The sequence below is a fragment of the Lipotes vexillifer genome, unplaced genomic scaffold (genome assembly GCF_000442215.2).
Source record: "Lipotes vexillifer unplaced genomic scaffold, Lipotes_vexillifer_v1.1 scaffold150, whole genome shotgun sequence".
In the NCBI taxonomy this organism is placed as follows: Eukaryota; Metazoa; Chordata; class Mammalia; order Artiodactyla; family Lipotidae; genus Lipotes; species Lipotes vexillifer.
The window spans coordinates 4,929,944-4,946,137 of NW_006792921.1; the positions used below are offsets into that span (position 1 = coordinate 4,929,944).

Here is a 16,194-nt window from a genome sequence, read left to right on the forward strand (position 1 = left end):
CAGATGCTTCTTATACACTTAGGCCTGAGACCCCCTGGTTCAAGTCTACACAGCCTCATCCTCAGGCTTTTCACTGTGCCACGGGACGAGAGGAGAACTCCATCCCCAGTAAGACCGGACATTCTGTTAGCAAGACAAGGCCTGCACACAGCTGCCTGGAAGTGGGGCTCAGCCAAGAGGCCGTTGAAAGCCCCTGCTATTTCTTACTCACACCCGTGAGTTTTTTCCCATGAAAACTGAGAAGACATGGGCAGTGAGCGGGGTGGTGCTGGGTCAGTGTCACAGCCAAGCGGCCAGGTTCGGCTCCTGGATCCACATGCCCTCTTAAGTGATAAGTGGCTGTTAGAGGACATCCCTGCAGGGTCTCTTAGGAGCTGACGGGTTTGGACTGGGCTTAGCATCACTCAGGCCAGGGCTTTCACTCGGTCTGCATGGGGTTGTGTTACCAGAGGATGAGCCGAGTTTTCTTACTGAAGAAAAAAATAAAACACTCCCTCAGTGAGCTCTTGATTTCTCAATCGGCTCCAGGTTTCCTGGGGAGCAGGGGATCCCCTTCTCTGACCTCCACGTTCCCTAGTGACCATCCCCACCCCATCCACCTGCCTAACAGCTTATTCCAGAGTAAGAATTCTCTCTTGTGCTGCAAGGACCCAGGGCTAGGGAGTGCCTGGGACAGATTTGGAGCATTGCCTCAGAAGCACAGCCCGTCATCTCGCCCCTTAGCGCACAGAATCACCCAAGCAGTGACATTTGTTATTGCCTTTTGCTTGTGACGTGGGTTTGTTGAACAAAGAAAATTCAAGAAATGACATTTTCAAGATTATGTGACATGTTTCAGTTATACTAAATGGGCCTCATGGATGTTTGTTTCATTATAGCCAACCTTGAAAATGAGGGACTGGGGCTGAAGCTGAGATAGAGTGTAGGGCCCCATTTTTTTCTCTGGCTGCCATGGCAATTGGTTGTCATCTCATTATCTTTATAGAGACATATTATTCAGATGGCAAACAGGCTGTGTCAGTTTCTATTGCTTGGAACAGCACTGAGCAGATTTTGTAGATCCTGAGACCTGCTCACTGAAAAATAATGATTGATTAATGATGTGTGCTGCCCAGAGACCAGTAAGGAGAGGTGGCACCCCTGGCTTGAGGTTTTTTCAGGGACCCCCCCCCCCCACCCACCCACCAAAGTTACTCCTAGCTGGGGCTATTTCCAGTTGTAAGACTGGTGAATGACCATGTTTCTCTTTACTCAGAGGATACAGCTAAGGGCTTTAGCCTGTTGACACAGGAGAGGAACTGTCCCTTACATTCCTTCTCCTGTAACCTCTGTGGTTGTTAATCGTGTCTCAATCTTTCAAGCATTCAAGGCCCTTTCCTCCGTTCAGTGTGTAATCCAGCCCTGGCCATCCTTCTCTGCAATCAACTCACCTCCTCATAGTGTTGTCCTAACTCGCACTTTCAGGATCTCCTTTACGTACAACTAAAATACAGTCCTCTTTTGCTTCCCTGCCTCCAAGGATCCCCCTCCGATCCTTCCTTCAGTGAAGCAAAGGACAGTGGCCCCCACTCCTGACTGTGTATTGGAATCTCCCAAAGACCTTTAAAAAGAACATATTTCGGGGCCCCTTGCCAGGCTGGCAGAGTGAGCATCGCCAGAGACGATGGTGTCTGAGAATCTGTATTTTATAATTATATAATTTATGTTTTAGCTCTTCGAAGATTCTAATGCAAGCAGCCCCACTTGGGACCTCTCCACCATCTGCTTTAGGGGCCACTGGTGAGGCTGAAAAATATAGACCTTGGGACCTGGAAATCAGGCCTTAAATCTTGATTTCATCATATTATCTGCGTGACCTTGAGCTCCTTCACAGCTTGACGTCTCCACTACTTTGTCACTGAGGTGGAGAATAACAGTTACCTTGGAGGTTTGTTGGGAGGAGTAAATGAGGAAATGTAGATAAGGTGTCTGGCACACAGTAGGTCTCCAGAAAATGAGAACTTCTATTTTTCTGAACAGTCTTATCCTTATTGTCATTATTCTGAAACACACCAGATCATGTCACCTCCCTGCTCAAAACACGTCACTGTCCCCCCGTTGCTGACAGAAGAGCGCCCATGCTTCCTACCATGACCTTCAAGGTTCAGTCCCGCATGGCCTCCTCCCACATCTGCCCACCCTGGGGCAACAGCACACTGGACTATCACTGACCAATCAGCACGTCATTCCCTTTTACTGCTGGGGCTCTTTCCTCTATCTGTACCCCCCTCTCTTTTCTCTACCTGTGGAAACCCTGCTAACTCTTCAAGAAGAGCTCCATGCTTCTCCCCTCAGGAAGCCATCCTGACCACCTGGTAAAAAGAACTGCTCCCTCCTCTGCCCTTAATTAAAGCACTTGGCCCTTCCTGGTTTTGTTTCTCCACATGTATCTCCCTCGCTGGATCAGTGTCCTTGAAGGAATGGCTTGTGACCCATGAGTCAATGCATACAAATACGCATTAAGCATCTACTATGTGCCAAGCACTGTTCTAGGCGCGGAGCGTCCCACAGTGGACAGAACAAAGTCCCTGCCCCCAAAGAGCCTACACGTTAGTCGAGGGAGACAGCACACAAAATAAACAAATACAGCATGTTAATGGTGATGAGTACTGTGAAGAAACATGAAATGGTGTAAAGGTAGCGGAGTGACGGGATGGAATTTTATACCAAGTCGGGCAAGTCAGGGAAGACCTGAATGAAGGGAGAGGAGTGCCATCTAAACGTCTTGGGAAAGTGCAATCCAGGTGGAGGGCACAGCAAGTGCAAAGGCCCTGAGGCATAGAAAAATAAACCTGGGCTTTGGAATCAAAAGGATACATTTTAGCTGAATGGTCTGGGGCAAATGTTTCACTTCTGGGCACTTATTTCCTCATATAAAAAATGAGAATGGTAATGATACGTTCCGTCCTCAGAGCTCTTGTGAAGGTTCAATAAGACATTGCTCCTGCCACATAACAGGTACTCGATACGCTGGTTCCCTTCTCTTCTCTCTTCCCCTCCATCCTCACAGCCTCCACATAATGCTGGCTGTGGTATCTGTTCTACGGCAGATGTTCAGATATTTGCCGATGTGAATTGCAAAGGTGCGCTTAGCTTAAAATGCTTCTCTTATAACAGCTGTACATACTTTGCCACCTTCGAGGGAAGCATTAAAAACGGTGTTCACAAAACTGTTCCAGCCGTGCCCCCCACATATAACTGCTGGCTTCCGAGGGCATTGACAATGGGAAGAGAAGAGAGGATAGGATTCTCTGGATGTGGGTTCTGCAATTGCCCTAAAGCTCTGTGATTCTAGGAGATGCCCCCTTTGGTTCCCTTTACACTCATGAACAGCAAAACCCTGCTGAAAAGCAGTTAGTTGGTGTTGGAGCTCATTCGAGAGGAATAAAGGATTCCATGCAGACTCTGTCGTGATTAAAGGAGAGCATGGGCTCTAGTGGGAGAGTCAGTGGAATGTCCAAAACTATTTCTCTACTTTTAGCCAGTTCTTCCTCATATTTCCTCCTGCACAAGAAGCCTTCTCTGACCTGTCTCTGATACATGGCTACAGTTGTCCTTAAGTGACACAGGCATCATCATTAGTGTGGGCAACCTAAGCTTAGAAATGCGACACGTTAAAACATCCATATGAGGGTTAGATGGTTTCTTCTCTGTTAGGAAGCTGAGTCATCTACCCTTAATTAGGTAAGAAAATAACCATGTTGAGCTGAAGGCATTGGGGAGCCATAGGTACAAAATACATCCCATCATTTCCACGTCTGTTTCCATGTGGCCATCTGCCCTTCAATTAAAATTTCTTTTTTTAATTTTTAGACCTAAGAATAAGCCAGAAGTTTTTGCTTCTCTTATTACATTTTCTAGAAGACTTTATGTGATCTAGATTTTAACTTTTCATAGATGTATTCTATGATATGATTCATAGATTTATTTGACATTAATTATTCCCTCTTCAAGATTCTGAAGATAACATCAAGGAGGTTTATTTTCAACCTCTATTTCCATGGAAGTAGAATCCCAAGGTACCTGCATAGAGTAGCTTTTCCTCTAAGAGAAGTAATCAAACTAGCTGAGCAGCAGAAAATCGCTCATTATAGTCTGAAAAATTACAAATAATATTCTGATAAATTACATTTTTGTATACAGTTACCTGCTTCCCTCCATGCCCAAGCCTGAAAGCCTGTCTTTAAAACAGGATATAAGAGAGTTATTATTATTTAAGATACTAAAGGGCCCAAGCAAAAGGAATGACAGTGGGTGGGAAATAGTCAATTAGATAAGTATCCATGATGATGGACAGGGCAAAAATGGAACTCGTGAAAAGAGAAGTGAGTTGGGGCTTCATTCACTCACAGAATCAGCTGTGTCTCTACCCATAACTGTAACATTTCAGAGAATGCCACTCCTCTTCTAATGCCAGTCTTTCCCTGGTATGTCAAAAAACATCAGCATTGAGATTCAGGAATCCTATTACATGATCTTACTACCCAGGTACTCACAACTACAATTTCATCTTTAAAATTGTCGAAAGAATTTTAGTCCTATCTAGTCTTCCAAGAAAGCCATAACATGAACAATGCCAGTAACAATTATGAAACTAAATTGTCCTTATAAGAATTTTTAAAAATCAATTTTGCCCATTTATATTCATTGTGACTAATTTCCATATAAATGATCTGCCTTTATTTCGTCTAAAAATGTGTCTGTATCTCCTTTGGTTTTTGGTTGAGAAATTTGCAGTTCTTGAAAGGTGGTTAGGTGGAACTGTTTGAAGACATGTTGGTATGTGCTAATGCTCTTTAATTATAATTCTCTCTTTTTATATTTGGCAGTATATCAGTTACAGCAAGAGGCCCCTCGTCCCAAGAGGATCATTTGCCCTGGGGAGGTCAGTACTCAGCTATTTCCAATACACCCCGTTAAATAAGATGAATGGTCCGCACTTTGTTGATATTGGAGGACCTTCAGATTTCCTGGGAGTTGATTTCTTTTAATGTTTGTTAAAGTGTCACCAAACTTAACATCTAAATAGTCTATATTTTGAAATCAGGTATTATTTGAAAAATACTAACTTGGAATCAGAAGTCTTACATTTTTCACTACTGCAGAGGCAAATTAAGCATCCTTTGTAAACTCTCCAAAATGTGTGTTCTGGTTGTTTTCTTTGTTCATGCAGTTTTGATACTTTTATCACTTTTTTATTATGAAATGCTTCCAAAAGACAAAATGCAGAGAATGATAAATATCTGGATACTCTCAACACCCATATTTAGCAAACCTTTACATTTTGTCATATTAAAAAAAAAATCCCTACGAGAAAAGTGACTGGGTTTTTATTCTTGGAGATAAGCTTAAAAATATATTGACTCATAAAAATGCTTACCAGGCACAGAACTTTCCCTATCCCTCCTTTACTCATCAGTTCTCTTATCATCTGGGATGCCAGCAAGATCTGAAGGACAGGACTGAAGCTCTGTTTTCTATTTTTATGCTGACAAGGTGCTTTAATAGCCAGACCAATATCCTTCAAACAAAGGTCCATGGGTCCTTGATTATTTTTCTTATTATGACTTCGATTAAACACAGAATAGCAGATTTCTTTTAAAGTGTCACATCTGCCTTATCAGAGGGAAAGGCTCTAATTCCAACAATCTTGAGATTTTTCCTCGAACATCAGTACTTTCTGGCAGACTGACTGGATCTGGTTTTGAATCTGTTTCAAAGACTTAGGTACATATGTACCCACACCCAGAGCCAACTTACCACTGTTTAATAAGTGTTTCTATGTGAAATTTTACTTCTGTTGAAGGGCACTGAAGTTCATCAAGTAATCTGAATTTTAATAGAGTGGACATTCTCATCCCAGAAATATAGCCTGAGAAGAGAAAATATTTGATCTGTAAGGAAAAATCCAGGATGAGGTCAAATCTTTATTTGGTGGTACGATTTTGTTCCATCACTAACCCTGCTGACTTGTCTTTTGGTTATTAAATAATATCCAAGTAAGAGAAATATAGGATAAATACAAAATTTTTAAAGAGATGCTTTAATTAGGGTATTTTGGGTGAGAAATAAGAAACAAGTTGTTAAAAATTCTTTCAGTCCTACTTTACGTTTAGTATTTTGCCATCAGGAAAAATATAACCATGTGTAGGGAGTTAGAGGAGTTTAAATGTCTCCATGAAAAGAATGTTTGTAAAATTAAAATACAGCTAAAGTCTCTTCCTAGGGGTATTAATAAAAAGTATACTGGTAAGGTCGGGCACTAGAACTTGAAACCCAAGGGGATATAGTAAATATTCATTTGTTCATTTATTTTATATATATATAATATATAGATAGAGAGAGAGACTGCTTTGTTCTGACTTAGATCTAGGTATTGGGAATACAGCAGAGAACTTAGCTATTGGTGCTTTGAGTGTCATATTAATTGTATGTAATTAAAGATATATTTAAGATGTTATCTATGGGTGTGTGTAAAAGAGAGAGAGAGAGAGAAAGAAACAGAAAGAGAAAGAGAGAGAGAAATAGAAAGAAAGAGAGAGAGAGCGAGAGAGAGAGAAAGAGTCCGAGCACCTCTTTGTTTCTCAAAATCCTTGGAACCATGTCCGTTGTCCTCTAAGCCAGGTGGAACATTAGCAGTGGAGATGGGTTGATTCAGATTAGCTTCATGAAGGCTCTTCACAGGGTTCCCCTGAAACTCTTCAGACATCCTATGGGCTGAGGGTCCACAGCCTATCTCTTTAATGTCACACTTGCATCAGAAGGAAGTGCCCCAGAGGCCTTAGCAAAGCAGAACTGTGAGCCACAAGCCACCACCATCTGCTATGACTAAAGGATATGGCGTGTGTACAGCTTTTTTCATCCTTCTTTCTAGTCTTTTAAACCAAGCTTTTCACATTTTGACCTTTATCAATCTGATTCATTAATAAGTTATGCCTGGCGGTTGCTGGATTCCTAGGTAACTTGCCTCTAGGAATTCCATATCTCATTTCTGCCAGGAAACCTAACACAAAATGGACATTCATCAACTCCATTTCCTCAGCAGGCAGCATGGGGCCTATCCAGCCAGGCAGATGTCAGGTGATAAAGGGCCGAGTGTGCTGGAGGAACAGGTGCTGCCGAGGCGAGCGCCAGCCGGGGTAGCTTCAGGGCCCTTTGTCCTCCTGTGCAAATAATTCCTGCCCACACTGCTCGGCCTCCCAGGACTTGGCCTCCTTCTAGTGAAGGAGTAGTGGCTGGTGAATCCACTCCTGCTGCAGAGGGTGTTTTAGCAGACGGCTCTGTGCCTTATAGCACACCTGCGTGCTCGGGGATATGCCTAATGAAGACTTTGAGTCTGAGTGTGTGGCCAGAAAGACTGAAGCTTTATTAACACATTTACATAAAGCCATAAAGGCTATTTCTTTTGAACAATGAGTTATGATTTTTTCTGTGTCTTTGCCATCTTATCCCTCAGCTAGCCACTGAGTCCTCACTTTACTTTAGACACAGCCTTGCTGCCCTCCTTCTTAGTCTCCAGCCCCTCTCCTCTCAGCCACCTTGCCCCTGGCAAGCCTGCCCGGCTGTATTGCTCCAACACACTCCATCTCTTTTGTTTCTCTGATGACTAATAACCTCCCAGGCTATGGGCCTCTCTCAGGTTCGGGTCCTCCCACTGAAAGTGATAAATCCCACATTAGAGCACCAAGTGAGTCTGCAGTTACAGTCATGGAACACTGTCGTTCAAGTGTACAGACACAGGCCAGCCTGACTTGAATGCTTGCTGGCTCTCGATGGATACCAACTGCCTAATGGACTTTGTTGGAGAACTAGGCAATCGAGGGTACAGACTGATTCAGCAGGTGAAATCCAGTGAGTTTTGCAAACCCAGGAAGGGAAGCCCGGCTGCAGAGTAAGCTGGACTTGTTTTGAATCCTTGTTCTACCACTTTCCAGCTACCTGACTTAGAACCAAGCACTTACTCTCTCAGGGGGATTAAGGTCTACCCCCAGGGCAAACAGCTACTGTGCAGGGTGTTATAAGTGGGATCTATGTGTCAAGTGTCTAGAATGGTACCTGGCACATCAGAGGTACTCACTGTTGATGACTCATGGCAGATTCAGAAATCTGTGGAGAGCAAGTTCTGAGACAGTCATTAGGGACAGAGTCACAGCAATGACAGTATTCTCTGGATGTGAGGACCCAAAAGGCAGTGATGAAGCAAGATTCCTGGGTCAGGGATTAAGCTGCCATGTAAAAAGATACTGAGGGTGAGGAACAGATGGAACAAGTGGCTGAACAACGGCTCTGGCGCCAGTTAAGCCAGGGAGGGTCAGTTACTGAAATAATAGTCCATGGCTTTCTTGAGATTCAGCGTGGTAAATTAATATTTATTGAGCAGCCACGGCACCTGGCACCCTTCTTTACCGGCATTTCCCGAGCGCTCCGTGCCATGAGATTCAGAACATCTTCCGGTATGCAAAATTCTCACTTGCCCTTTCTGTCAATTATCAATCAGTCGTCACATAAGCATTTATTAATCACCAAATGTGTGCCTGGGTGGTCTGCTAGGAATAGTGCAGAATATTGACTCCTAACTTTGCATCTGTAGCTAAGACCTCTCCCCTGGGCTCCAAACACCTTGCTCCATCTGTCTACCTGACCTTTTCAGGGAGATGTCCCACCGGCCATCTCTAGCCTAATGCTCAAAGGAGAACGGGACCCCACTCCATTAAATGGCACCTAACTTCAGAAACCTGCATGCTTGTCTCTCCTACCCTCACCCTTTTCTCTTAGCAAGCTGCATTTACCTCCAAATACATCTCGCATTTGTCACTCTTCTCTGCCTCCAGGACTACCATGGGGTTGGACCCATCATCATTTCTTACCTGGATTGTTGCTGCTCAGCAACCTCCAGCCTCATCTCCCTGCTTCCACTCTTGGCACTCTCCCTGACACACACACACTCACACACATGCACACCCCATTCTTCAAACAGGAGCCCAACCCATCATTGTTAGATATAAATCCAACTGCTTCAGAAGCTTCCCATTGCTCTTAAAATAAAAGCAAGACCTCGGGCTTCCCTGGTGGTGCAGTGGTTGAGAATTTGCCTGCAGATGCAAGGGACACGGATTCGAGCCCTGGTCTGGGAAGATCCCACATGCGGTGGAGCAACTAAGCCCGTGCGCCACAACTACTGAGCCTGTGCGCCTAGAGCCCGTGCGCCACAACTACTGAGCCTGCGCGCCTAGAGCCCGTGAGCCACAACTACTGAAGCCCGTGCGCCCAGTGCCGGTGCTCCGCAACAAGAGAAGCCACCGCAATGAGAAGCCCGCGCACCGCAACAAAGAGTAGCACCCGCTCACCGCACCTAGAGAAAGCCTGCGCGCAGCAACGAAGACCCAACGCAGCCAAAAATAAAAACAAATAAATTAATTAATTTAGAAATAAATAAAAGAAAAAAAAAAAAGCAAGACCTCTTGCCATGGCTCTGAGCCGTGGTGTGGCTCCTGCCTTCCTCACTGCCCTGTCTGTAGCATCCTTCCTCGGAGTGCACTGCCTTGCAGCCCCACTAGCTCCTGCTCCTATTCATCAAACAGATCATAGTGCTGCTACCACAGGGCCTTTGCATTTGCCCTTTGCCTGGAATTCTTGTCCTCGAGTTCTCTGCATGTCCAAGTTTCAGATCAAATTTCACCTAATAAAGCCCTCCTTGAACCCCCTAAAAATTAGCACCTACAGATCTTCTCTCTTGTTTCACCCTATTTATTTTGTTTATAGGACTTAATACATGCTCTAGTATACTTTTGATCATATTTAACTGTTTACTTTTTGCTTGTATATCTCTCTCCAGGAGAATACAAGCTCCAGAGATGTCACCAGTCTTAATCATAAGTACTTCCCTAGCATTAAGCCCAGGGCCAAGCAGCAGTGGGTAATCAGTAAATATATGGTAAAATGAGGAAAAAAAGGATAGAGACTGCTAACATAAGGAACTTAGAATTCTCAAACTGTTACTAATAGCATATCAGATTTACTCAATGCTGTTGTTAGGGGAGTGAGTTGAACTTTCTGGCTGTGGTTAAGGTTCTTACGTAAACATGGACTAATACTTTTTCCTGGAACATTCTAACTTTCTTTTTGGCCTTTCCAAAAGGCCAAATGTCCAGATTTACTTGCAAGGTCCCCAAGAATTACCTGAAGAATACAAAATATGCAGAAATTCTTTTATGACTGTAAATGATTTGGTGTCATTTGTCATTCTTTTTTGAAATTGTTGTAGTGAATATGGGATTATAAAAAGCAATTTCAAAGCAGAGAAATAAATTACATACTATCATTTCAAATTGTTCTCCATTTTATGAGGCTTTACTTCCCCTCTCCCTTACCACAGAGTATTTTGGAAGTTTTTTTTTAATGCAAAAGTGAATTGTAGAGCTGAAGTTCTACAATTCACTTCTGTAGAACCTTTTTTTTTTCTTGATTGTCAGAGGTTAAGCCAAGTACAGATGACAGTGAACTATCTTAAGTTGCCGTAGTACCTTATTTTACCTCCTAGTGAATTGTATTCACTTTTTAAATATTACCGTAAGTGCCCCTTCCCCCTTTTTGTGCATTTTCTCTAGCTTTTGGTGTTCCTAAATATCTACCCATTTCATCCCTTCTACCTTTATTTGTAAAAACTGTCCTTTTAAGCCTATAAGAGCATTTCATTTTATCATTAGGCTTTTAAATTTTCATTCACCTTACCTAGATTTCACGTCTTAGAGTCTTGTAGCTTTAGGCGTTTCTCTTGTCTTAGACACGTCTGGAAGATCTTAACAAGCCATACTGATGGGCTGTATCATTGTCAACTAGCTCAGTGCATTTCAAATCACAGATTTAAAGTAAACTCAGAGGGGTTTTCTAATATTCTACCATCCTCCCCCTTTTCTTCCTCTATTCATTGAAAATAAATGTTTTTTGAAAACTACTGATTCAAGACATCTAGACGATATGTCTTTAATGTGATGAGATTGGTTCTATAAGCCACAAACAAAAATCAATCCCATTACCTTTTAATTGGCTTTATGTGTAGTAATCAGAAGGCTATTTCTTCCCTGGTCAGAAATATTTCTCTTCTTTTCATCCTAGACTTTCTCCACTGGTCTCTTTTCTCCCCTTACTATTGACACAACCTAGAATCAAAGGCTTTTCCCGTCATTATTCCCCCCAGGCTTTCATCTCACTCCCTAATGCAGTCAGGTGTTTTTGCTGATGTGATTTCATCCTCAGCTAGACTCACGTTGCTTGTAGACCCACTGTTGTAAAGGGGGAAAACCTCATAAAACTGTTAGAAAAAAAAATTTTAGACATATGAGTTTTATTTTCTTTCTAAAGATAAAACCAAGTTTTCTGCTGCTTTAAATAAAAAGCTGCTTTTTTTTATTAACAAGTGAGGCCATCTACCAGAATACATAACCTTCCAAAAATTTTACTCTCTTTGGAATATTCTGAATTTCTTCTAGTGTAACACAGATTTTGCACGTTTGCACCTAGAAAATATTTATTCATTTCCAAGGTGATATCGTGAGGGGCGGATAAGGGCTCTTGAGGACAAGCTGCTATAGAATTCAGATGCTCAGAGGCTCCAAGCCAAGAGGACAGATGGCTAAAGTGGAGAGGGCCACCAAGGAACAGCATATATATATATAAGTTGAGTGAAAGTTGAGGCAAAAGTAGAAGGTTTTTCTCCTTAAAACAGAATAAGGAAAATGAGGGAGAATTAACAGTGATTGATAAGAAGTAACATTTCATTTTTTTTTTGAAATGTGCATCTTTTTTTTTTTAATTTTCACATGAATTCGTATTTTATTTTATTTTGAGTTTTTGAATTCTGTTTTATTTATTTTTTTATACAGCAGGCTCTTATTAGTCATCAGTTTCATCCACATCAGTGTATACATGTCAATCCCAATCTCCCAATTCATCACACCACCACTCCCCCCCCCCTGCCGCTTCCCCCCTTGGTGTCCATACGTTTGTTCTCTACATCTGTGTCTCAATTTCTGCCCCGCAAACCGGTTCATCTGTACCATTTTTCTAGGTTCCACATATATGCGTTAATATATGATATTTGTTTTTCTCTTTCTGACTTCCTTCACTCTGTATGACAGTCTCTAGGTTCATCCACATCTCTACAAATGACCCAATTTCATTCCTTTTTATGGCTGAGTAATATTCCATTGTATATATGTACCACATCGTCTTTATCCAGTTGTCTGTCGATGGACATTTAGGTTGCTTCCATGACCTGGCTATTGTAAATAGTGCTGCAGTGAACATTGGGGTGCATGTGTCTTTTTGAATTATGGTTTTCTCTGGGTATATGCCCAGTAGTGGGATTGCTGGATCATAGGGTAATTCTATTTTTAGTTTTTTAAGGAACCTCCATACTGTTCTCCATAGTGGCTGTATCAATTTACATTCCCACCAACAGTGCAAGAGGGTTCCCTTTTCTCCACACCCTCTCCAGCATTTGTTGTTTGTAGATTTTCTGATGATGCCCATTCTGACTGGTGTGAGGTGATACCTCACTGTAGTTTTGATTTGCATTTCTCTGATAATTAGTGATGTTGAGCAGCTTTTCATGTGCTTCTTGGCCATCTGTATGTCTTCTTTGGAGAAATGTCTATTTAGGTCTTCTGTCCATTTTTGCATTGGGTTTTTTTTTTTTTTAATATTGAGCTCCATGAGCTGTTTATATATTTTGGAGATTAATCCTTTGTCCATTGATTTGTTTGCAAATATTTTCTCCCATTCTGAGGGTTGTCTTTTCATCTTGTTTGTAGTCTCCTTTGCTTTGCAAAAGCTTTGAAGTTTCATTAGGTCCCATTTGTTTATTTTTGTTTTTATTTCCATTACTCTAGGAGGTGGATCAAAAAAGATCTTGCTTTGATTTATGTCAAAGAGTGTTCTTCCTATGTTTTCCTCTAAGAGTTTTATAGTGTCTGGTCTTAGATTTAGGTCTCTAATCCATTTTGAGTTTATTTTAGTGTATGGTGTTAGGGAATGTTCTAATTTCATTCTTTTACGTGTAGTTGTCCAGTTTTCCCAGCACCACTTATTGAAGACACTGTCTTTTCTCCATTGTATATCCTTGCCTCGTTTGTCAAAGATTAGTTGACCATAGGTGCGTGGGTTTACCTCTGGGCTTTCTATCCTGTTCCATTAATCTATATTTCTGTTTTTGTGCCAGTACCATGTTGTCTTGATTACTGTAGCTTTGTAGTATAGTCTGAAGTCAGGGAGTCTGATTCCTCCAGCTATGTTTTTTTCCCTCAAGACTGCTTTGGCTATTCGGGGTCTTTTGTGTCTCCATACAACTTTTAACATTTTTTGTTCTAGTTCTGTAAAAAATGCCATTGGTAATTTGATAGGGATTGCATTGAATCTGTAGATTACTTTGGGTAGTATAGTCATTTTCACAATATTGATTCTTCCACTCCAAGAACATGGTACATCTCTCCATCTGTTGGTATCACCTTTAATTTCTTTCAACAGTGTCTTATAGTTTTCTGCATACAGGTCTTTTGTCTCCCTAGGTAGGTTTATTCCTAGGTATTTTATTCTTTTTGTTGCAATGGTAAATGGGAGTGTTTCCTTAATTTCTCTTTCAGATTTTTCATCATTAGTGTATAGGAATGCAAGAGATTTCTGTGCATTAATTTTGTATCCTGCAACTTTACCAAATTCATTGATTAGCTCTAGTAGTTTTCTGGTGGCATCTTTAGGATACTCTCTGTATAGTATCATGTCATCGGCAAACAGTGACGGTTTTACTTCTTCTTTTCCAATTTGTCTTCCTTTTATTTCTTTTTCTTCTCTGAGTGCCATGGCTATGACTTCCAAAGCTATGTTGAATAATAGTGGTGAGAGTGGACATCCTTCTCTTGTTCCTGATCCTAGAGGAAATGCTTTCAGTTTTTCACCATTGAGAATGACGTTTGCTGTGGGTTTGTCATATATGGCCTTTATTATGTTGAGGTAGGTTCCCTCTATGCCCACTTTCTGGAGAGTTTTTATCATAAATGGGTGTTGAATTTTGTCAAAAGCTTTTTCTGCATCTATTGAGATGATCATATGGTTTTTATTCTTCAGTCTGTTAATATGGTGTATCACATTGATTGATTTGCATATATTGAAGAATCCTTGCATCCCTGGGATACATCCCACTTGATCCTGGTGTATGATCCTTTTAATGTGTTGCTGGATTCTGTTTGCTAGTATTTTGTTGAGGATTTTTGCATCTATATTCATCAGTGATATTGGTCTATAATTTTCTTTTTTTTGTAGTATCTTTGTCTGGTTTTGGTATCAGGGTGATGGTGGCCTCATAGAATGAGTTTGGGAGTGTTCCTTCCTCTGCAATTTTTTGGAAGAGTTTGAGAAGAATGGGTGTTAGCTCTTCTCTAAATGTTTGATAGAATTCACCTGTGAAGCCATCTGGTTCTGGACTTCTGTTTATTGGAAGATTTTTTTGTTTTGTTTTGTTTCGTTTTTGTTTTTGTTTTTGCAGTACGCGGGCCTCTCACTGTTGTGGCCTCTCCCGTTGCGGAGCACAGGCTCCGGACGCGCAGGCTCAGCAGCCATGGCCTGCAGGCCCAGCCGCTTCGCGGCATGTGGGACCTTCCCGGACCGGGGCACAAACCCGTGTCCCCTGCATCGGCAGGCAGACTCTCAACCACTGGGCCACCAGGGAAGCCCTATTGGAAGATTTTTAATCACAGTTTCAATTTGATTACTTGTGATTGGTCTGTTCATATTTTCTGTTTCTTCCTGGTTCAGTCTTAGAAGGTTATACCTTTCTAAGAATTTGTCTATTTCTTCCAGGTTGACCATTTTATTGGCATAGAGTTGCTTGTAGTAGTCTCTCAGGATGCTTTGTATTTCTGCGGTGTCTGTTGTAACTTCTCCTTTTTCATTCCTAATTTTGTTGATCTGAGTCCTCTCCCTCTTTTTCTTGATGAGTCTGGCTAATGGTTTATCAATTTTGTTTATCTTCTCAAAGAACCAGCTTTTAATTTTATTGATCTTTGCTACTGTTTTCTTTGTTTCTATTTCATTTATTTCTGCTCTGATCTTTATTATTTCTTTCCTTCTACTAATTTTGGGTTTTGTTTGTTCTTCTTTCTCTCTAGTTCCTTTAGGTGTAAGGTTAGATTGTTTATTTGATATTTTTCTTGTTTCTTGAGGTAGGCTTGTATAGCTATAAACTTCTTTCTTAGAACTGCTTTTGCTTCACACCATAGGTTTTGGATCATCATGTTTTCATTGTCATTTGTCTCCAGGTATTTTTTGATTTCCTCTTTGATTTCTTCAGTGACCTCTTGGTTATTTAGTAACGTATTGTTTAGCCTCCATGTGTTTGTGTTTTTTACGTTTTTTTCCCTGTAATTGATTTCTAATCTCGTAGCGTTGTGGTCAGAAAAGATGCTTGATATGATTTCAATTTTCTTAAATTTACTGAGGCTTGATTTGTGACCTAAGATGTGATCTATCCTGGAGAATGTTCCATGCACACTTGAGAAGAAAGTGTAATCTGCTGGTTTTGGATGGAATGTCCTATTAATATCAATTAAATCTATCTGGTCTACTGTGTCATTTAAAGCATGTGTTTCCTTATTAATTTTCTTTTTGGATGATCTGTCCATTTGTGTAAGTGAGGTGTTAAAGTCCCCCACTATTATTGTGTCACTGTTGATTTCCTCTTTTACAGCTATTAGCAGTTGCCTTATGTGTTGAGGTGCTCCTATGTCGGGTGCATATATATTCATAATTGTTACATCTTCTTCTTGGATTGATCCCTTGATCATTATGTAGTGTCTTTCCTTGTCTCTTGTAACCTTCTTCATTTTAAAGTCTATTTTATCTGATATGAGTATTGCTACTCCAGCTTTCTTTTGATTTCCATTTGCATGGAATATCTTTTTCCATCCCCTCACTTTCAGTCTGAATGTGTCCCTATGCCTGAAGTGGGTCTCTTGTAGACAGCGTATATATGGGTCTTGTTTTTGTATCCATTCAGCAAGCCAGTGTCTTTTGGTTGGAGCATTTAATCCATTTACATTTAAGGTAATTATCGATATGTTTGTTCCTATTACCATTTTCTTAATTGTTTTGGGTTTGTTTTTG

The 16,194-nt window shown here is 41.2% G+C and overlaps 1 protein-coding gene across 1 annotated transcript in view; it reads left to right on the top strand.

Moving 5' to 3' along the window:
• LOC103069777 (beta-chimaerin-like) overlaps nucleotides 1–16,194 on the top strand; it is a 116,629-nt gene that overhangs the window by 49,348 nt on the left and 51,087 nt on the right. Inside the window, exon 4 of the mRNA XM_007466124.1 lies at nucleotides 4,869–4,924. Coding sequence (XP_007466186.1) covers nucleotides 4,869–4,924 — 56 coding nt within the window. The remainder of the gene's footprint in view (nucleotides 1–4,868; nucleotides 4,925–16,194) is intronic.